The sequence below is a fragment of the Xenopus tropicalis genome, chromosome 8 (genome assembly GCF_000004195.4).
Source record: "Xenopus tropicalis strain Nigerian chromosome 8, UCB_Xtro_10.0, whole genome shotgun sequence".
NCBI classification, from domain to species: domain Eukaryota; kingdom Metazoa; phylum Chordata; class Amphibia; order Anura; family Pipidae; genus Xenopus; species Xenopus tropicalis.
The window spans coordinates 5,184,592-5,207,780 of NC_030684.2; the positions used below are offsets into that span (position 1 = coordinate 5,184,592).

The 23,189-nt window shown below is 50.4% G+C and overlaps 1 protein-coding gene across 1 annotated transcript in view; it reads right to left on the minus strand.

Annotated features, from left to right (window-relative positions):
- mymk (myomaker, myoblast fusion factor) overlaps positions 1-16,023 on the minus strand; it is a 26,219-nt gene extending 10,196 nt beyond the window's left edge. Inside the window, exons 1-2 of the mRNA XM_031891568.1 lie at positions 15,673-16,023; positions 10,814-10,928 (exon numbers count right to left, since the gene is read on the minus strand). Of these exons, the coding sequence (XP_031747428.1) occupies positions 10,814-10,928; positions 15,673-15,807 (250 nt within the window). The 5' untranslated portion in view covers positions 15,808-16,023. The remainder of the gene's footprint in view (positions 1-10,813; positions 10,929-15,672) is intronic.
- Positions 16,024-23,189: the final 7,166 nt, after the last annotated feature.

Consider the following 23,189-nt stretch of genomic DNA (forward strand, 5'->3'; position numbering starts at 1 on the left):
GTACAAGTGAGGGAATACAGGGGTAGGGGAATAGCTCTCAGTACAAGTGAGGGAATACAGGGTAGGGGGATAGCTCTCAGTAACAAAGTGAGGGAAATATAATACCAGGGGTAGGGGGGATAGCTCTCAGTACAAGTGAGGGAATACAGGGTGGGGATAGCTCTCAGTACAAGTGAGGGAATACAGGGTAGGGGGGATAGCTCTCAGTACAAGTGAGGGAATACAGGGTAGGAGATAGCTCTCAGTACAAGTGAGGGAATACAGGGGTAGGGGAGATAGCTCTCAGTACAAGTGAGGGAATACAGGGGTAGGGGAGATAGCTCTCAGTACAAGTGAGGGAATACAGGGGTAGGGAGATAGCTCTCAGTACAAGTGAGGAATACAGGGGTAGGGGAGGATAGCTCTCAGTACAAGTGAGGAATACAGGGGTAGGGGAGGATAGCTCTCAGTACAAGTGAGGGAATACAGGGTAGGGGGATAGCTCTCAGTACAAGTGAGGGAATACAGGGGTAGGGGAGATAGCCTCTCAGTACAAGTGAGGGAATACAGGGGTATGGGAGATAGCTCTCAGTACAAGTGAGGGAATACAGGGGTAGGGAGATAGCTCTCAGTACAAGTGAGGGAATACAGGGGTAGGGAGATAGCTCTCAGTACAAGTGAGGGAATACAGGGGTAGGGGAGATAGCTCTCAGTACAAGTGAGGGAATACAGGGGTAGGGGGATAGCTCTCAGTACAAGTGAGGGAATACAGGGGTAGGGAGATAGCTCTCAGTACAAGTGAGGGAATACAGGGGTAGGGGGATAGCTCTCAGTACAAGTGAGGGAATACAGGGGTATGGGAGATAGCTCTCAGTACAAGTGAGGGAATACAGGGGTAGGGGGATAGCTCTCAGTACAAGTGAGGGAATACAGGGGTAGGGGGATAGCTCTCAGTACAAGTGAGGGAATACAGGGGTATGGGAGATAGCTCTCAGTACAGTGAGGAATACAGGGGTAGGGGGATAGCTCTCAGTACAAGTGAGGGAATACAGGGGTAGGGGAGATAGCTCTCAGTACAAGTGAGGGAATACAGGGGTAGGGGGATAGCTCTCAGTACAAGTGAGGGAATACAGGGGTAGGGGAGATAGCTCTCAGTACAAGTGAGGGAATACAGGGGTAGGGGGGATAGCTCTCAGTACAAGTGAGGGAATACAGGGGTAGGGGGATAGCTCTCAGTACAAGTGAGGGAATACAGGGGTATGGGAGATAGCTCTCAGTACAAGTGAGGAATACAGGGGTTAGGGGGGATAGCTCTCAGTACAAGTGAGGGAATACAGGGGTAGGGGAGATAGCTCTCAGTACAAGTGAGGGAATACAGGGGAGGGGGATAGCTCTCAGTACAAGTGAGGGAATACAGGGGTAGGGAGATAGCTCTCAGTACAAGTGAGGAATACAGGGGTAGGGGGGATAGCTCTCAGTACAAGTGAGGGAATACAGGGGTAGGGGAGATAGCTCTCAGTACAAGTGAGGGAATACAGGGGTAGGGGAGATAGCTCTCAGTACAAGTGAGGGAATACAGGGGTAGGGAGATAGCTCTCAGTACAAGTGAGGGAATACAGGGGTAGGGGAGATAGCTCTCAGTACAAGTGAGGGAATACAGGGGTAGGGGGGATAGCTCTCAGTACAAGTGAGGGAATACAGGGGGTAGGGGAGATAGCTCTCAGTACAAGTGAGGGAATACAGGGGTAGGGGGGATAGCTCTCAGTACAAGTGAGGGAATACAGGGGTAGGGGGATAGCTCTCAGTACAAGTGAGGGAATACAGGGGTAGGGGGATAGCTCTCAGTACAAGTGAGGGAATACAGGGGTAGGGGGATAGCTCTCAGTACAAGTGAGGGAATACAGGGGTAGGGGAGATAGCTCTCAGTACAAGTGAGGGAATACAGGGGTAGGGGAGATAGCTCTCAGTACAAGTGAGGAATACAGGGGTAGGGGGATAGCTCTCAGTACAAGTGAGGGAATACAGGGGTAGGGGGGATAGCTCTCAGTACAAGTGAGGGAATACAGGGGTAGGGGAGATAGCTCTCAGTACAAGTGAGGGAATACAGGGGTAGGGGAGATAGCTCTCAGTACAAGTGAGGGAATACAGGGGTAGGGGATAGCTCTCAGTACAAGTGAGGGAATACAGGGGTATGGGGGATAGCTCTCAGTACAAGTGAGGGAATACAGGGGTAGGGGGGATAGCTCTCAGTACAAGTGAGGGAATACAGGGTAGGGGAGATAGCTCTCAGTACAAGTGAGGGAATACAGGGGTAGGGAGATAGCTCTCAGTACAAGTGAGGGAATACAGGGGTATGGGAGATAGCTCTCAGTACAAGTGAGGGAATACAGGGGTAGGGGAGATAGCTCTCAGTACAGTGAGGGAATACAGGGCGTAGGGGGGAGATAGCTCTCAGTACAAGTGAGGGAATACAGGGGTAGGGGAGATAGCTCTAAGTACAAGTGAGGGAATACAGGGGTAGGGGGATAGCTCTCAGTACAAGTGAGGGAATACAGGGGTAGGGGAGATAGCTCTCAGTACAAGTGAGGGAATACAGGGGTAAGGGGGGATAGCTCCTCAGTACAAGTGAGGGAATACCAGGGGGTAAGGGGAGGGGATAGCTCTCAGTACAAGTGAGGGAATACAGGGGTAGGGAGATAGCTCTCAGTACAAGTGAGGGAATACAGGGGTAGGGGGATAGCTCTCAGTACAAGTGAGGGAATACAGGGGTATGGGAGATAGCTCTCAGTACAAGTGAGGGAATACAGGGGTAGGGGAGATAGCTCTCAGTACAAGTGAGGGAATACAGGGGTAGGGAGATAGCTCTCAGTACAAGTGAGGGAATACAGGGGTAGGGGGGATAGCTCTCAGTACAAGTGAGGGAATACAGGGGTAGGGGAGATAGCTCTCAGTACAAGTGAGGGAATACAGGGTAGGGGAGATAGCTCTCAGTACAAGTGAGGGATACAGGGGTAGGGAGATAGCTCTCAGTACAAGTGAGGGAATACAGGGGTAGGGGGGATAGCTCTCAGTACAAGTGAGGGAATACAGGGGTAGGGAGATAGCTCTCAGTACAAGTGAGGGAATACAGGGGTAGGGGGATAGCTCTCAGTACAAGTGAGGGAATACAGGGGTAGGGAGATAGCTCTCAGTACAAGTGAGGGAATACAGGGGTAGGGGAGATAGCTCTCAGTACAAGTGAGGGAATACAGGGTAGGGGAGATAGCTCTCAGTACAAGTGAGGGAATACAGGGGTAGGGGAGATAGCTCTAGTACAAGTGAGGGAATACAGGGGTAGGGGAGATAGCTCTCAGTACAAGTAAGGGAATACAGGGGTAGGGGGATAGCTCTCAGTACAAGTGAGGGAATACAGGGGTAGGGGAGATAGCTCTCAGTACAAGTGAGGAAATACAGGGTTTATGGGGAGATAGCTCTCAGTACAAGTGAGGGAATACAGGGGTAGGGAGATAGCTCTCAGTACAAGTGAGGGAATACAGGTGGTAGGGGGGATAGCTCTCAGTACAAGTGAGGGAATACAGGGGTAGGGGGGATAGCTCTCAGTACAAGTGAGGGAATACAGGGGTAGGGGGGATAGCTCTCAGTACAAGTGAGGGAATACAGGGTAGGGAGATAGCTCTTAGTACAAGTGAGGGAATACAGGGGTAGGGGAGATAGCTCTCAGTACAAGTGAGGGAATACAGGGGTTAGGGGGAGATAGCTCTCAGTACAAGTGAGGGAATACAGGGGTAGGGGGATAGCTCTCAGTACAAGTGAGGGAATACAGGGGTAGGGGAGATAGCTCTCAGTACAAGTGAGGGAATACAGGGGTAGGGGAGATAGCTCTCAGTACAAGTGAGGGAATACAGGGGTAGGGGGGATAGCTCTCAGTACAAGTGAGGGAATACAGGGGTATGGGGAGATAGCTCTCAGTACAAGTGAGGGAATACAGGGGTAGGGGGGATAGCTCTCAGTACAAGTGAGGGAATACAGGGGTAGGGAGATAGCTCTTAGTACAAGTGAGGGAATACAGGGGTAGGGGAGATAGCTCTCAGTACAAGTGAGGGAATACAGGGGTAGGGGAGATAGCTCTCAGTACAAGTGAGGGAATACAGGGGTAGGGGAGATAGCTCTCAGTACAAGTGAGGGAATACAGGGGTAGGGGAGATAGCTCTCAGTACAAGTGAGGGAATACAGGGGTATGGGGAGATAACTCTCAGTACAAGTGAGGGAATACAGGGTAGGGGGATAGCTCTCAGTACAAGTGAGGGAATACAGGGGTAGGGGAGATAGCTCTCAGTACAAGTGAGGGGAAATACAGGGGGTAGGGAGATAGCTCTCAGTACAAGTGAGGGAATACAGGGGTAGGGGAGATAGCTCTCAGTACAAGTGAGGGAATACAGGGGTAGGGGAGATAGCTCTCAGTACAAGTGAGGGAATACAGGGGTAGGGAGATAGCTCTCAGTACAAGTGAGGGAATACAGGGGTAGGGAGATAGCTCTCAGTACAAGTGAGGGAATACAGGGGTAGGGGGGATAGCTCTCAGTACAAGTGAGGGAATACAGGGGTAGGGGGATAGCTCTCAGTACAAGTGAGGGAATACAGGGGTAGGGGAGATAGCTCTCAGTACAAGTGAGGGAATACAGGGGTAGGGGGGATAGCTCTCAGTACAAGTGAGGGAATACAGGGGTAGGGGGGATAGCTCTCAGTACAAGTGAGGGAATACAGGGGTAGGGGGGATAGCTCTCAGTACAAGTGAGGGAATACAGGGGTAGGGGAGATAGCTCTCAGTACAAGTGAGGGAATACAGGGGTAGGGGGGATAGCTCTCAGTACAAGTGAGGGAATACAGGGTATGGGAGATAGCTCTCAGTACAAGTGAGGGAATACAGGGTAGGGGGGATAGCTCTCAGTACAAGTGAGGGGAATACAGGGGTAGGGGGATAGCTCTCAGTACAAGTGAGGGAATACAGGGGTAGGGGGATAGCTCTCAGTACAAGTGAGGGAATACAGGGGTAGGGGGGATAGCTCTCAGTACAAGTGAGGGAATACAGGGGTAGGGGAGATAGCTCTCAGTACAAGTGAGGGAATACAGGGGGTAGGGGGATAGCTCTCAGTACAAGTGAGGGAATACAGGGGTAGGGGGGATAGCTCTCAGTAAAAGTGAGGGAATACAGGGGTAGGGGGGATAGCTCTCAGTACAAGTGAGGGAATACAGGGGTATGGGAGATAGCTCTCAGTACAAGTGAGGGAATACAGGGGTAGGGGGATAGCTCTCAGTACAGGTGAGGGAATACAGGGGTAGGGGGATAGCTCTCAGTACAAGTGAGGGAATACAGGGGTAGGGGGGATAGCTCTCAGTACAAGTGAGGGAATACAGGGGTAGGGGAGATAGCTCTCAGTACAAGTGAGGGAATACAGGGGTAGGGGAGATAGCTCTCAGTACAAGTGAGGGAATACCAGGGTAGGGGAGATAGCTCTTAGTAAAAGTGAGGGAATACAGGGGTAGGGGGGATAGCTCTCAGTACAAGTGAGGGAATACAGGGGTAGGGGGGATAGCTCTCAGTACAAGTGAGGGAATACAGGGGTAGGGGAGATAGCTCTCAGTACAAGTGAGGGAATACAGGGGTAGGTGGGATAGCTCTCAGTACAAGTGAGGGAATACAGGGGTAGGGGAGATAGCTCTCAGTACAAGTGAGGGAATACAGGGGTAGGGGGGATAGCAGTACAAGTGAGGGAATACAGGGGTAGGGGAGATAGCTCTCAGTACAAGTGAGGGAATACAGGGGTATGGGGGATAGCTCTCAGTACAAGTGAGGGAATACAGGGGTAGGGGGATAGCAGTACAAGTGAGGGAATACAGGGGTAGGGGAGATAGCTCTCAGTACAAGTGAGGGAATACAGGGGTAGGGGAGATAGCTCTCAGTACAAGTGAGGAATACAGGGGTAGGGGGGATAGCTCTCAGTACAAGTGAGGGAATACAGGGGTAGGGAGATAGCTCTCAGTACAAGTGAGGGAATACAGGGGTAGGGGAGATAGCTCTCAGTACAAGTGAGGGAATACAGGGGTAGGGGGGATAGCAGTACAAGTGAGGGAATAACAGGGTAGGGGGATAGCTCTCAGTACAAGTGAGGGAATACAGGGGTATGGGAGATAGCTCTCAGTACAAGTGAGGGAATACAGGGGTAGGGGAGATAGCTCTCAGTACAAGTGAGGGAATACAGGGGTAGGGGAGATAGCTCTCAGTACAAGTGAGGGAATACAGGGGTAGGGGGATAGCTCTCAGTACAAGTGAGGAATACAGGGGTAGGGAGATAGCTCTCAGTACAAGTGAGGGAATACAGGGGTAGGGGGGATAGCTCTCAGTACAAGTGAGGGAATACAGGGTATGGGAGATAGCTCTCAGTACAAGTGAGGGAATACAGGGGTAGGGGAGATAGCTCTCAGTACAAGTGAGGGAATACAGGGTTATGGGGGATAGACTCTCAGTACAAGTGAGGGAATACAGGGGTAGGGGGGATAGCTCTCAGTACAAGTGAGGGAATACAGGGGGTAGGGGGAGATAGCTCTCAGTACAAGTGAGGGAATACAGGGGTAGGGGGATAGCTCTCAGTACAAGTGAGGGAATTACAGGGTAGGGGGGATAGCTCTCAGTACAAGTGAGGGAATACAGGGGTAGGGGGGATAGCTCTCAGTACAAGTGAGGGAATACAGGGGTAGGGGAGATAGCTCTCAGTAGAAGTGAGGGAATACAGGGGTAGGGGGAGATAGCTCTCAGTACAAGTGAGGATACAGGGGTAGGGGAATAGCTCTCAGTACAGTGAGGATACAGGGGTAGGGGAGATAGCTCTCAGTACAAGTGAGGGAATACAGGGGTAGGGGGGATAGCTCTCAGTACAAGTGAGGGAATACAGGGGTAGGGGAGATAGCTCTCAGTACAAGTGAGGGAATACAGGGGTAGGGGGAGATAGCTCTCAGTACAAGTGAGGGAATACAGGGGTAGGGGAGATAGCTCTCAGTACAAGTGAGGGAATACAGGGGTAGGGGGATAGCTCTCAGTACAAGTGAGGGGAATACAGGGGTAGGGGGGATAGCTCTCAGTACAAGTGAGGGAATACAGGGGTAGGGGGAGATAGCTCTCAGTACAAGTGAGGGAATAACAGGGGTAGGGGGGATAGCTCTCAGTACAAGTGAGGGAATACAGGGGTAGGGGAGATAGCTCTCAGTACAAGTGAGGGAATACAGGGGTAGGGGGATAGCTCTCAGTACAAGTGGAGGGGAATACAGGGGTATGGGAGATAGCTCTCAGTACAAGTGAGGGAATACAGGGGTAGGGGGGATAGCTCTCAGTACAAGTGAGGGGAATACAGGGGTAGGGGGGATAGCTCTCAGTAACAAGTGAGGAATACAGGGGTAGGGGGGATAGCTCTCAGTACAAGTGAGGGAATACAGGGGTAGGGGGATAGCTCTCAGTACAAGTGAGGGAATACAGGGGTAGGGGAGATAGCTCTCAGTACAAGTGAGGGAATACAGGGGTAGGGGGATAGCTCTCAGTACAAGTGAGGGAATACAGGGGTAGGGGAGATAGCTCTCAGTACAAGTGAGGGAATACAGGGGTAGGGGGATAGCTCTCAGTACAAGTGAGGGATACAGGGGTAGGGGGATAGCTCTCAGTACAAGTGAGGGAATACAGGGGTATGGAGATAGCTCTCAGTACAAGTGAGGGAATACAGGGGTAGGGGGGATAGCTCTCAGTACAAGTGAGGGCAATACAGGGGTAGGGGAGATAGCTCTCCAGTACAAGTAGGGAATACAGGGGTAGGGGGGATAGCTCTCAGTACAAGTGAGGGAATACAGGGGTAGGGGGGATAGCTCTCAGTACAAGTGAGGGAATACAGGGGTAGGGGGGGATAGCTCTCAGTACAAGTGAGGGAATACAGGGGTAGGGGGATAGCCTCAGTACAAGTGAGGAATACAGGGGTAGGGGGGATAGCTCTCAGTACAAGTGAGGGAATACAGGGGTAAGGGGAGATAGCTCTCATGACAAGTGAGGGAATACAGGGGTAGGGGAGATAGCTCTCAGTACAAGTGAGGGAATACAGGGGTAGGGGAGATAGCTCTTAGTAAAAGTGAGGGAATACAGGGGTAGGGGGGATAGCTCTCAGTACAAGTGAGGGAATACAGGGTAGGGGGGATAGCTCTCAGTACAAGTGAGGGAATACAGGGGTAGGGGAGATAGCTCTCAGTACAAGTGAGGGAATACAGGGGTAGGTGGGATAGCTCTCAGTACCAAGTGAGGGAATACAGGGGTAGGGGAGATAGCTCTCAGTACAAGTGAGGGAATACAGGGGTAGGGGGATAGCAGTACAAGTGAGGGAATACAGGGGTAGGGGGATAGCTCTCAGTACAAGTGAGGGAATACAGGGGTGGGGGGGATAGCTCTCAGTACAAGTGAGGGAATACAGGGGTAGGGGGGATAGCTTCTCAGTACAAGTGAGGGAATACAGGGGTAGGGGGATAGCTCTCAGTAACAAGTGAGGGAATACAGGGGTGGGGGGGATAGCTCTCAGTACAAGTGAGGGAATACAGGGGTAGGGGAGATAGCTCTCAGTACAAGTGAGGGAATACAGGGGTATGGGAGATAGCTCTCAGTACAAGTGAGGGAATACAGGGGTAGGGGAGATAGCTCTCAGTACAAGTGAGGGAATACAGGGGTGGGGGGATAGCTCTCAGTACAAGTGAGGGAATACAGGGGTAGGGGGGATAGCTCTCAGTACAAGTGAGGGAATACAGGGGTAGGGGAGATAGCTCTCAGTACAAGTGAGGGAATACAGGGGTAGGGGAAGATAGCTCTCAGTACAAGTGAGGGAATACAGGGGTATGGGAGATAGCTCTCAGTACAAGTGAGGGAATACAGGGGTAGGGGGGATAGCTCTCAGTACAAGTGAGGGAAACAGGGGTAGGGGGATAGCTCTCAGTACAAGTGAGGGAATACAGGGGTAGGGGGATAGCTCTCAGTACAAGTGAGGGAATACAGGGGTAGGGGAGATAGCTCTCAGTACAAGTGAGGGAATACAGGGGTAGGGGGGATAGCTCTCCAGTACAAGTGAGGGAATACAGGGGTAGGGGGGATAGCTCTCAGTACAAGTGAGGGAATACAGGGGTAGGGGGGATAGCTCTCAGTACAAGTGAGGGAATACAGGGGTAGGGGGGATAGCTCTCAGTACAAGTGAGGGAATACAGGGGTATGGGAGAATAGCTCTCAGTACAAGTGAGGGGAATACAGGGGTAGGGGGGATAGCTCTCAGTACAAGTGAGGGAATACAGGGGTAGGGGAGATAGCTCTCAGTACAAGTGAGGGAATACAGGGGTAGGGGAGATTAGCTCTCAGTACAAGTGAGGGAATACAGGGGTAGGGGGGATAGCTCTCAGTACAAGTGAGGGAATACAGGGGTAGGGGAGATAGCTCTCAGTACAAGTGAGGGAATACAGGGGTGGGGGGATAGCTCTCAGTACAAGTGAGGGAATACAGGGGTAGGGGGGATAGCTCTCAGTACAAGTGAGGGAATACAGGGGTAGGGGAGATAGCTCTCAGTACAAGTGAGGGAATACAGGGGTAGGGGGGATAAGCTCTCAGTACAAGTGAGGGAATACAGGGGTAGGGGGGATAGCTCTCCAGTACAAGTGAGGGAATACAGGGGTAGGGGGATAGCTCTCAGTACAAGTGAGGGAATACAGGGGTAGGGGATAGCTCTCAGTACAAGTGAGGGAATACAGGGGTAGGGGGGATAGCTCTCAGTACAAGTGAGGGAATACAGGGGTAGGGGAAGATAGCTCTCAGTACAAGTGAGGGAATACAGGGGTAGGGGGGATAGCTCTCAGTACAAGTGAGGGAATACAGGGGTAGGGGGGATAGCTCTCAGTACAAGTGAGGGAATACAGGGTAGGGGAGATAGCTCTCAGTACAAGTGAGGGAATACAGGGGTAGGGGGGATAGCTCTCAGTACAAGTGAGGGAATACAGGGGTAGGGGGGATAGCTCTCAGTACAAGTGAGGGAATACAGGGGTAGGGGGGATAGCTCTCAGTACAAGTGAGGGAATACAGGGGTAGGGGGGATAGCTCTCAGTACAAGTGAGGGAATACAGGGGTAGAGGAGATAGCTCTCAGTACAAGTGAGGGAATACAGGGGTAGGGGGATAGCTCTCAGTACAAGTGAGGAATACAGGGGTAGGGGGATAGCTCTCAGTACAAGTGAGGGAATACAGGGGTAGGGGGGATAGCTCTCAGTACAAGTGAGGGAATACAGGGGTATGGGAGATAGCTCTCAGTACAAGTGAGGGAATACAGGGGTAGGGGAGATAGCTCTCAGTACAAGTGAGGGAATACAGGGGTAGGGGGGATAGCTCTCAGTACAAGTGAGGGAATACAGGGGTAGGGGAGATAGCTCTCAGTACAAGTTGCATCAGGGACTGGTCCGATTGCCATCTCGGAGTCAGGAAGAAATTGTTTCCCCTCTGGGGCAAATTAGAGAGGCTTTAGATGGGGTTTTCGCCTTCCTCTGGATCAACTGGCAGTTAGGCAGGTTATATATAGGCATTATGGTTGAATGTGATGGACGTGTGTCTTTTTTCAACCTAACTTACTTTGTTACTATTTGATAAATACAATTCTAAAAATCCCATAGGAATGAATAGAACATGGGTGAGTTTTTTGACATTTTGATTAATCTGCCCCGCAATGTTATGCACCTGATCTATCCAGTCACGTGGCTTCTTCCAACCTCTCGCCATCACTTACCTATCAGAGACACCCACATGGAGAGGGCTGTGCCATAAATACTGAAGTACTCAAGCAGGTCGTATCTCATGAAGCAGAGGAAAGACAAGCCGGGCCCTTCGCAGGCATGAAAGATCTGGAAAAATACAAGAAAGAGATTGGGAAAACCTGTCCAGCAATGAAAGAGTTAAGGGACATTTGTGCGCTGTAGGAATTCCCTGAAGGGGTGGGGGGCAATGTCAGGGGTGGGGGGCCGGCAGTGTGTATTGTTACCCCACAGCTGACACAGAGGCACGCTTACATAACAATATCAGATTAAAGCAACAGCTGGTTTCCCCTCCGTTGGCATTAACCCTTCCTAGTGGTGCCAGACTGATTGGGGATAAGATGGCTGCCGCTGCCGCGTAATGCTGCCTAACCCTGCATTGCATTTATTTCATAAAATAATAACTTTGCAAAGAATGTTTGGATAACTATAAGCACAAAGCATATTATTATTATTATTATTTATATAGCGCCATCAGTTTACGCAGCGCTTTACAGAATAGAGGGGAACAAATGACAGAACAGTTAACGTGTACATATAAACCATTCACAAAAATGGGTTACAGTTCCATTGGATGAGGGTCGGAGGCACTAGGGGGAGGGCCCTGCTCCCAAGAGCTTACATTCTAAAGGGGAGAGCGGCTGAGACATAAGGTCAGGGTAACTAGCGTGGTGTTAGAGTTCATGTGAGAGGTGGGAACCAGTGGTTAGTGAGTGTATGAGGGGAGATTAGGGGGGCTCAGTGGGAACCAGTGGTTAGTGAGTGAGGGGAGATTAGGGGGGCTCAGTGGGAACCAGTGGTTAGTGAGTGTATGAGGGGAGATTAGGGGGGCTCAGTGGGAACCAGTGGTTAGTGAGTGAGGGGAGATTAGGGGGGCTCAGTGGGAACCAGTGGTTAGTGAGTGTATGAGGGAAGATTAGGGGGGCTCAGTGGGAACCAGTGGTTAGTGAGTGTATGAGGAAAGATTAGGGGGGCTCAGTGGGAACCAGTGGTTAGTGAGTGTATGAGGGGAGATTAGGGGGCTCAGTGGGAACCAGTGGTTAGTGAGTGAGGGGGAGATTAGGGGGGCTCAGTGGGAACCAGTGGTTAGTGAGTGAGGGGAGATTAGGGGGGCTCCAGTGGGAACCAGTGGTTAGTGAGTGAGGGGAGATTAGGGGGGCTCAGTGGGAACCAGTGGTTAGTGAGTGTATGAGGAAAGATTAGGGGGGCTCAGTGGGAACCAGTGGTTAGTGAGTGAGGGGAGATTAGGGGGGCTCAGTGGGAACCAGTGGTTAGTGAGTGAGGAAGATTAGGGGGGCTCAGTGGGAACCAGTGGTTAGTGAGTGTATGAGGAAAGATTAGGGGGGCTCAGTGGGAACCAGTGGTTAGTGAGTGAGGGGAGATTAGGGGGGGCTCAGTGGGAACCAGTGGTTAGTGAGTGTATGAGGGGAGATTAGGGGGGCTCAGTGGAACCAGTGGTTAGTGAGTGAGGGAAGATTAGGGGGGCTCAGTGGGAACCAGTGGTTAGTGAGTGAGGGGAGATTAGGGGGGCTCAGTGGGAACCAGTGGTTAGTGAGTGAGGGGAGATTAGGGGGCTCAGTGGGAACCAGTGGTTAGTGAGTGAGGGGAGATTAGGGGGGCTCAGTGGGAACCAGTGGTTAGTGAGTGTATGAGGGGAGATTAGGGGGGCTCAGTGGGAACCAGTGGTTAGTGAGTGAGGGAAGATTAGGGGGGCTCAGTGGGAACCAGTGGTTAGTGAGTGAGGGGAGATTAGGGGGGCTCAGTGGGAACCAGTGTTAGTGAGTGAGGGAAGATTAGGGGGGCTCAGTGGGAACCAGTGGTTAGTGAGTGTATGAGGAAAGATTAGGGGGGCTCAGTGGGAACCAGTGGTTAGTGAGTGTATGAGGGAAGATTAGGGGGCTCAGTGGGAACCAGTGGTTAGTGAGTGAGGGGAGATTAGGGGGGCTCAGTGGGAACCAGTGGTTAGTGAGTGAGGGGAGATTAGGGGGGCTCAGTGGGAACCAGTGGTTAGTGAGTGAGGGGAGATTAGGGGGGCTCAGTGGGAACCAGTGGTTAGTGAGTGTATGAGGGGAGATTAGGGGGGCTCAGTGGGAACCAGTGGTTAGTGAGTGAGGGAAGATTAGGGGGGCTCAGTGGGAACCAGTGGTTAGTGAGTGAGGGGAGATTAGGGGGGCTCAGTGGGAACCAGTGGTTAGTGAGTGTATGAGGGGAGATTAGGGGGGCTCAGTGGGAACCAGTGGTTAGTGAGTGAGGGGAGATTAGGGGGGCTCAGTGGGAACCAGTGGTTAGTGAGTGAGGGAAGATTAGGGGGGCTCAGTGGGAACCAGTGGTTAGTGAGTGAGGGGAGATTAGGGGGGCTCAGTGGGAACCAGTGGTTAGTGAGTGTATGAGGGGAGATTAGGGGGGCTCAGTGGGAACCAGTGGTTAGTGAGTGAGGGGAGATTAGGGGGGCTCAGTGGGAACCAGTGGTTAGTGAGTGAGGGGAGATTAGGGGGGCTCAGTGGGAACCAGTGGTTAGTGAGTGAGGGAAGATTAGGGGGGCTCAGTGGGAACCAGTGGTTAGTGAGTGAGGGAAGATTAGGGGGGCTCAGGGGGAACCAGTGGTTAGTGAGTGTATGAGGGAAGATTAGGGGGGCTCAGTGGGAACCAGTGGTTAGTGAGTGAGGGAAGATTAGGGGGGCTCAGTGGGAACCAGTGGTTAGTGAGTGAGGGGAGATTAGGGGGGCTCAGTGGGAACCAGTGGGTTAGTGAGTGAGGGGAGATTAGGGGGGCTCAGGGGGAACCAGTGGTTAGTGAGTGAGGGAAGATTAGGGGGGCTCAGGGGGAACCAGTGGTTAGTGAGTGTATGAGGGAAGATTAGGGGGGCTCAGTGGGAACCAGTGGTTAGTGAGTGAGGGAAGATTAGGGGGGCTCAGTGGGAACCAGTGGTTAGTGAGTGTATGAGGGGAGATTAGGGGGGCTCAGTGGGAACCAGTGGTTAGTGAGTGAGGGAAGATTAGGGGGGCTCAGTGGGTAATCTCATTTCTGAGGGTTCAGGTTATAGGCTTGAGTGAAAAGGGGAGTTTTAAGAGACCGTTTAAACACGTAAGCCTATATTTTTTAAACCAAACAAGAAACCCAAAAAATCACGAACAAACTCATTTTCTCTAAAACGAACAAAAGCCGAGGGATTTATTAATACGGAAAAAAACATGAATTTTTTTATGTACTTGTGCAAATGAAAGCATCTAACCCCCCCAGAAAACCTCTAGAACCACAAAGCAAAGAAACATCTTCCAGAAAGGGGACATCTGCCATTGACTTCTACATGAACATTTTGCTTTTGGATTTGTCACACTTTCGACACGTGATAAATGGTGGAAACATCAGGTTAGTAAGTCCCCCCCCCATGGTGCTGGTGATGCTTAAGATTAGGAATGAGCCGAACCCCAAATCCTTCATAAAAGATTCGACCGAATACACAACCAAATTGAAATCCTAATATGTACGGAACGGTTAAAGAGCATCGTGTCTATGTGACAAAAAGTCACGTCATCTTAAGGATTCGGATTGGCCAGGAGCGTGGATTCTTGGACAAGTTCCAAACCGAATACTGGATTCTGTGCACAGGGTCGGACTGGGGGGTGCAGGGCCCAACGGGGCTCCTGCCCCAGGGGTCCTGTAGGTGCCCCCACCAGCCGTATCCCCTAACCCCCCACCCACAGGGTCCCCTACCCAACGTCCACCCCTGAACGCGCGTAAATTTAACGCGTCAGGGGAGGAACGGTCGGCAAGGGTCGGCCGTTCCTCCCCTGACGCGTTAAATTTACGCGCGTTCAGGGGTGGACGTTGGGTAGGGGACCCTGTGGGTGGGGGGTTAGGGGATACGGCTGGTGGGGGCACCTACAGGTCGGACCCTGCCTGTGCATCCGTGGCTACAAACGGATGGATAATCACGGCCAATTCTCACCAAACTCATCCGACATCTGCCGGCGTTTTGGACGAACTGAATCGACTGCAAATAATATTGTCTCAACTTCTAACCTGATTCTAATTTATAGGAGAATTTGAAGCTGCCAAATCCCATTTGGCTAACAGTAGCATTGATTTGCTGCTGAAGCAAGATGGCGGCTCGGGAGACGTAAACTGGAACATTACTGGCCAGTTGGACAATGAAGCGTTTTTTAAATTGGCCAATGACAACATCCTACGGGGGTCTCTATAGCAAGCATGCATCGAGTCTCTGCTAAAACAATGTTCTGAATGATACAATATTATTACTGTCAGAATAAAGCAATACAGCTATTGGTCTGAGCTCTGCGGTGCCTGGATATGCAAGATCTGGCCAATGAGGCACAATCATATCCAAAGGAGCCACTCAAAGGAGCCACCCAAAGGAGCCACCCAAAGGAGCCATCCAAAGGAGCCACCCAAAGGAGCCACCCAAAGGAGCCATCCAAAGGAGCCACCCAAAGGAGCCACCCAAAGGAGCCACCCAAAGGAGCCACCCAAAGGAGCCACCCAAAGGAGCCACCCAAAGGAGCCATCCAAAGGAGCCACCCAAAGGAGCCACCCAAAGGAGCCACCCAAAGGAGCCATCCAAAGGAGCCACCCAAAGGAGCCATCCAAAGGAGCCACCCAAAGGAGCCACCCAAAGGAGCCACCCAAAGGAGCCATCCAAAGGAGCCACCCAAAGGAGCCATCCAAAGGAGCCACCCAAAGGAGCCATCCAAAGGAGCCACCCAAAGGAGCCATCCAAAGGAGCCACCCAAAGGAGCCACCCAAAGGACGTTAGCACTGTTTGGGATGAAGACACTAGGTACCCCAGCTTCACAAATATATGGCTTTTACTTACCGCAATGAAGAACATGGTGAAGAAATAAACCATCGCTTCCATGTGAAACTTCCTCTTGGCAGCTATGCTGATGGTCGGCAGAAATGCCAGGCTGCTGATGGTCGGTAGCAAGAGCTTGGCCACTACAGAACCCATTGGGAGAGGCAAGAGAAGCCTTAAGTGAAGAAGGTTTCGCTCCGACTGCTGATTGTTCAATGTGAGGCACAGCTGGGCCACGCTGCTAAGTTAAATGGCCAAGCCAGGGATCTGTGCTATGCGATCAGGCAACAGGTGGCACATGAGGGTGCAGCTTGGCACAACAGCTGATTCCGTCTGATTAAATGGCTGGACTCTGCATCTGGTCCTTCCATGTCACTGGGATCTACACGCCATTGTACAACCATGTATTAACCCAACAGTTGACGTGATGTTATTATATCATTTTTGGCCGGACTGGAAATAGACCAAATGGGTGAGGGAAGAGTACGAGCAGTAGCGTGTGAACAGCTGTTGGATAACAATAACCGTGGATAGATACGTAGATGATGTGCTTGCCTTGTTTTCCCTGTTAAGCTGGCCATACACTTTCAGATTTTAGTCTTCTTCCAACGAACGTTCGGATATGGATCTTACATTTCAATGCAACGGTCTAAAACTCACATTCAGATTGAAATTGTAGGATAAAGCCCTAAAAATAACAAACGGGAGGATGTTCTGAAGCGACTCCCATTGTAGGTCCCCCAAGGATATCATCAGATACACAATATAAGTAGTGATGGGCGAAATGTTTCGCCAGGCATGGATTCGCGGCGAATTTCCGCGTTTCGCCATTGGTGGATTGTTTTGCGAAACGGATGAAAAAATTTGCCGCGGAAAAATTCGCTGCACGTCCAAAAATTGTCGCCGGCGTCAAAAAAGAATTGGTGCGGGGCGTCAAAAGAATAGCCGCGCGACGAAACAATAGCCGCGCGACAAAATAATAGCCGCGGGCGACGAAACAATAGCCGCGCGACAAAACAATAGCCGCGGGTGACGAAACAATAGCCGCGGGCGACGAAAGAATAGCCGCGCGAGACAAAACAATAGCTGCGTGACAAAATAATAGCCGCGGGGGCGACGAAACAATAGCCGCGCGACAAAATAATAGCCGCGCGACAAAATAATAGCCGCGGGTGACGAAACAATAGCCGCGTGACAAAATAATAGCCACGGGCGATGAAACAATAGCCGCGCGACAAAACAACAGCCATGGGCGACGAAACAATAGCCATGGGCGACAAAACAATAGCCACGCGAGACAAAACAATAGCCGCGCAAAAAAATAATAGCCGCGGGCGACGAAACAATAGCCGCGTGACAAAACAATAGCCGCGGGCGACGAAACTATAGCCGCGCGAGACAAAACAATAGCTGCGTGACAAAATAATAGCCGCGGGGGCGACGAAACAATAGCCGCGCGACAAAATAATAGCCGCGGGCGACTAAACAATAGCCGCGCGACAAAATAATAGCCGCGGGTGACAAAACAATAGCCGCGCGACAAAATAATAGCTGCGGGCGATGAAACAATAGCTGCGCGACAAAACAATAGCCGCGCGACAAAATAATAGCCACGGACGATGAAACAATAGCCGCGCGACGAAACAATAGCCGCGGGCGACGAAACAATAGCCGCGGGCGACGAAACAATAGCCGCGCGAGACGAAACAATAGCCGCGCGACAAAATAATAGCCGCGGGTGACGAAACAATAGCCGCGTGACAAAATAATAGCCACGGGCGATGAAACAATAGCCGCGCGACAAAACAACAGCCATGGGCGACGAAACAATAGCCGTGGGCGACAAAACAATAGCCACGCGAGACAAAACAATAGCCGCGCAAAAAAATAATAGCCGCGGGCGACGAAACAATAGCCGCGTGACAAAACAATAGCCGCGGGCGACGAAACTATAGCCGCGCGAGACAAAACAATAGCTGCGTGACAAAATAATAGCCGCGGGGGCGACGAAACAATAGCCGCGCGACAAAATAATAGCCGCGGGCGACTAAACAATAGCCGCGCGACAAAATAATAGCCGCGGGTGACAAAACAATAGCCGCGCGACAAAATAATAGCTGCGGTCGATGAAACAATAGCTGCGCGACAAAACAATAGCCGCGCGACAAAATAATAGCCACGGACGATGAAACAATAGCCGCGCGACGAAACAATAGCCGCGGGCGACGAAACAATAGCCGCGGGCGACGAAACAATAGCCGCGCGAGACGAAACAATAGCCGCGCGACAAAATAATAGCCGCGGGTGACGAAACAATAGCCGCGTGACAAAATAATAGCCACGGGCGATGAAACAATAGCCGCGCGACAAAACAACAGCCATGGGCGACGAAACAATAGCCGTGGGCGACAAAACAATAGCCACGCGAGACAAAACAATAGCCGCGCAAAAAAATAATAGCCGCGGGCGACGAAACAATAGCCGCGTGACAAAACAATAGCCGCGGGCGACGAAACTATAGCCGCGCGAGACAAAACAATAGCTGCGTGACAAAATAATAGCCGCGGGGGCGACGAAACAATAGCCGCGCGACAAAATAATAGCCGCGGGCGACTAAACAATAGCCGCGCGACAAAATAATAGCCGCGGGTGACAAAACAATAGCCGCGCGACAAAATAATAGCTGCGGGCGATGAAACAATAGCTGCGCGACAAAACAATAGCCGCGCGACAAAATAATAGCCACGGACGATGAAACAATAGCCGCGGGCGACGAAACAATAGCCGCGCGAGACGAAACAATAGCCGCGCGACAAAATAATAGCCGCGGGGGCGACGAAACAATAGCCACGCGACAAAATAATAGCCGCGGGCGACTAAACAATAGCCGCGCGACAAAATAATAGCCGCGGGTGACGAAACAATAGCCGCGCGACAAAATAATAGCTGCGGGCGATGAAACAATAGCCGCGCGACAAAATAATAGCCGCGGGCGACAAATTTTTTTTGTCGCACAACATTTTCGCCGTTTCGCGAATTTTTCGCCGTTTCGCGGATCTTTTTAAAGATTGGTGTATTTTTCGGGGAAGCGAAATGGAACAGATTCGCTCATCACTAAATATAAGCGCAGATTTTATCCTTATCCAACCAAAATTTTTAAATCTGTCTGATCGACTAAACGACCGATTGGTCCGGAAGTTAGTACAAAACTACGATTCATACAATTATATTGGTGCGTGTATGGCCAGATTAGATTGTGGGGGCCCCGGGGTAATACAATTATTGCACATAACTATGTATATTAAACCCAAAGCAAAGCAGTTAAATAAAATAAAGAAATAAAGTTTGGCAAAGTAGTAGGGTATAAATGCTGCACATTAAGTTTTTGGGAAATGCAGCAGCCCAAGGCCCCCACAGGCCTTTAGCAGAGAAGATCTTTACCCCTGAAGATGCCCCCAATTCTGTTCTGCTGATTCCCAGAACATGCTCTATGCTGCTCTCTGAGCTTTGGGACCAATATACAGGTATTGAAACCCCCGGCCAGTGCTCCTGTTAGGAGAAAACTGCACCGGCCTGGGGTATTTGTGAGTGTTCCCCTTCCATGCACAGTTGAGTGATAAAACCGTCTCTTTTGGTAAAGTTGACTGCGGGACACTCGCCCACATACACCCCAGCCGGTGCAGTTTTCTCCTAACAGGAGAACTGGCCGGGGGTTTCGGGTAAGTGAATAAAGTCACTTGGGGTACCTAACATTCTGGCACCCCCAAGTGATGTAGCCTTTCCTTCTTGTTTGTAGGGTGGGCTTGCCATCTAAACGGTAAGATCTGCTCTGACAAGGTCCACATTAGATTGTTGATGAGGTCCTTGGTAAGACGACCCTATGCCCAATGGTCTAATGAAACCGGCGGGCATAGTTGCTGTCTGATCGAGAACCGACATGTTCCCCCGAAACCTGTCCTATCGAGATCTGCCCAATTTTAGGCCAGATCTCGGAGGGGTAGGCACGTCGGAGGTGCCCATACATCGGTCTAAAGGACCTGAATCGGCAGCTAAGATCTGCCCGTTAGTGATGAGCGAATCTGTTCCATTTTGCTTTGCCGAAAAATTAAATGTTGTGCGACAAAAAAAATTTGTCGCCCGCGGCTATTATTTTGTCGCGCGGCTATTGTTTCGTCGCCCGCAGCTATTATTTTGTCGCGCGGCTATTATTTCGTCGCCCGCAGCTATTATTTTGTCGCGCGGCTATTGTTTCGTCGTACGCGGCTATTATTTTGTCGCTCGGCTATTGTTTCGTCGCCCGCGGCTATTATTTTGTCGCGCGGCTATTGTTTCGTCACACGCGGCTATTGTTTCGTCGCACGCGGCTATTATTTTGTCGCCTGTGGCTATTATTTTGTCGCGCGGCTATTGTTTCGTCGCCCGCAGCTATTATTTTGTCGCGCGGCTATTGTTTCGTCGCCCGCGGCTATTGTTTCATCGCCCGCAGCTATTATTTTGTTGCGCGGCTATTATTTCGTCGCCCGCAGCTATTATTTCGTCGCCCGCAGCTATTATTTCGTCACGCGGCTATTATTTCGTCGCCCGCGGCTATTATTTTGTCGCGCGGCTATTATTTCGTCGCCCGCAGCTATTATTTCGTCGCCCGCGGCTATTATTTTGTTGCGCGGCTATTATTTCGTCGCCCGCAGCTATTATTTCGTCGCGCGGCTATTATTTCGTCGCCCGCGGCTATTATTTTGTCGCGCGGCTATTGTTTCGTCGCACGCGGCTATTATTTTGTTGCGCGGCTATTGTTTCGTCGCCCGCGGCTATTATTTTGTCGCGCAGCTATTATTTCGTCATGCGGCTATTCTTTTTGACGCCCGCGACTATTCTTTTTGACGCCGGCCACAATTCTTTTTATACGCCGGCGACAATTTTTGGACGTGCGGCGAATTTTTTCATCCGTTTCGCGCAACAATCCGCCACTGGCGAAACGCGGAAATTCGCCGCGACTACATGCCTGGCGAAACATTCCGCCTATCACTACTGCCCGTCTATGACCACCTTAAGTTTTCAGGTGGGCCAATGGGACGCTGGTCCAACACTGCCTATTTTGGATATTTTAGGCAGAGTGAAGGTGGACGAGTTCCACTCAGTAACAGAGTAGCCAACCCCATTTGAGTACATGGGTACCTGGAGTTGGACTGGCACTTTAATGGAACATACTAATGGTACCTTCCTAGTAATGTAGGAAACCCTTCGAATGCCCAGCTGTACCGCGTTGCATTTTAGGCACTATTACTAAGCACTGCCTGTTCTGACTCAGTAAGATAAGTATGTTGTGACTCCCGGAGCTTCTTCAGCTGCTCCCCTGAGGTTTTATTCCCCTGGGGGGGGTGTGCCATTATATACCAAGTGTGGTGGCAGTGGTAATAGTCTTAACCTTATGGCCCAAAGGAAGGTAAATCCTCTCTCATAAAACTCATATCCTTAGAAATATAATGGGTGTCCAGCCAGCATCTGTTAAAGGTATCTCTATGCTCCCCAATCCCGAGTCTGCTCTTCTATTTACTCTCTTATTACCCCCCAGGGGGCCCTTATGGTTTCCCAGACATTAAGATTCACCGCAGTTATAGAAATTATTTAGTAACAGAAAATACTACAAACAAAAGGGGCAACACAAACAACATTCGTTTTCTTGGACAAATTATCAATTATTCCAGTCCAGTTCCAGGTTTGGCTGCCATCTTGGAAATTTGGGGAAAAAGGGGAGACTGGTATATGCATAGGAGAGAGAATGAATAATAAGATAAGGAATAAAAAGTAACAATAACAATAAAACTGGAGCCTCACAGAGCAATAGGGTTTGGCTGCCGGGGTCAGTTATCCTGTTGCTAGGGCTCAAATTATCTTAGCAACCAGGGAATAGTTTGGATGAGAGGCTGGTATATAAATAGGGGAGGGGCTGAATAGAAAGATAAGGAATAAAAAGTAACAATAACAATAAAACTGGAGCCTCACAGAGCAATAGGGTTTGGCTGCCGGGGTCAGTTATCCTGTTGCTAGGGCTCAAATCACCTTAGCGACCACGGAGAGGTTTGGATGAGAGGCTGGTATATGAATAGGGGAGGGGCTGAATAGAAAGATAAGGAATAAAAAGTAACAATAACAATAAAACTGGAGCCTCATAGAGCAATAGGGTTTGGCTGCCGGGGTCAGTTATCCTGTTGATAGGGCTCAAATTACCTTAGCAACCAGGGAGTGGTTTGGATGAGAGGCTGATATATGAATAGGGGAGGGGCTGAATAGAAAGATAAGGAATAAAAAGTAACAATAACAATAAAACTGGAGCCTCACAGAGCAATAGGGTTTGGCTGCAGGGGTCGGTTATCCTGTTGCTAGGGCTCAAATGACCTTAGCAACCAGGGAGAGGTTTGGATGAGAGGCTGATATTTGAATAGGGGAGGGGCTGAATAGAAAGATAAGGAATAAAAAGTAACAATAACAATAAAACTGGAGCCTCACAGAGCAATAGGTTTTTGGTTGCTAGGGTCCAAGTTACCTTAGCAACCAGGGAGTGGGTTTGGATGAGAGGCTGATATATGAATAGGGGAGGGGCTGAATAGAAAGATAAGGAATAAAAAGTAACAATAACAATAAAACTGGAGCCTCACAGAGCAATAGGGTTTGGCTGCCGGGGTCAGTGACCCCCATTTGAAAGCTGCAAAGAGAAGAAGAAGGCAAATAATTCCAAAACAGGTCCCTGAACTCGGTTTTGAGTGTTTTTGATGCAGAAGAAGTGACCCTTGAATGCGACCCACTGACTTCATGCCCCACCCCATTAACATCATTGCTCCTCCCCTGATATCATGGACCTGGCCCCATTGATCTACCCCTTGCCCTTTCTAGTAATGGCGGATGACCGTACCAAACGAGTTAATCTTCTCCCAATATGCCCAGGTAAAGGTGGCCGATATCAGGCTGATTTTATTGTTTGGCCCTAGGGCGGGCATAGGCGCCATTGGACAGAGGACCACATTAATAAACCGATGCAGTCCCCAATCCAATGGAAAATCAGACCTGCCTGCTCAAGATCTGGCCAATTTTAGTTCAGATATTGGAGGTCGAGGGGCTAGTGAATAAACCCCTTGGATGGAAGCTGCCATATGATCGCCCACAGCCAGTACTGGATATATTCCTCATGGTTATACAAAGAGCGTTGTAGTTCATGACACCTAGAAGGCTTCATTGTAGATACTCTTTAGACCAGTGATCCCCAACATGTGTCTCGTGGGCTACATATTGCCCACCAACCCCTTGGATGTTGCTCTCAGGTAGTTATTTTTGAATTCTTGACTTGGAGGTAAGTTTTGTTTAAATAACAACAAGATCTACTACCAAACAAAGTTTCTTGTAGACCAACCTTCCTAACGCCGTGACCCTTTAATACAGTTCCTCGTGTTGTGGTGACCCCCAACCATAAAATTATTCCTAAGACCATCGGAAATATGTGTTTTCCGATGGTCTTAGGGCGACCCAAAGGGGTCCCGACCCAC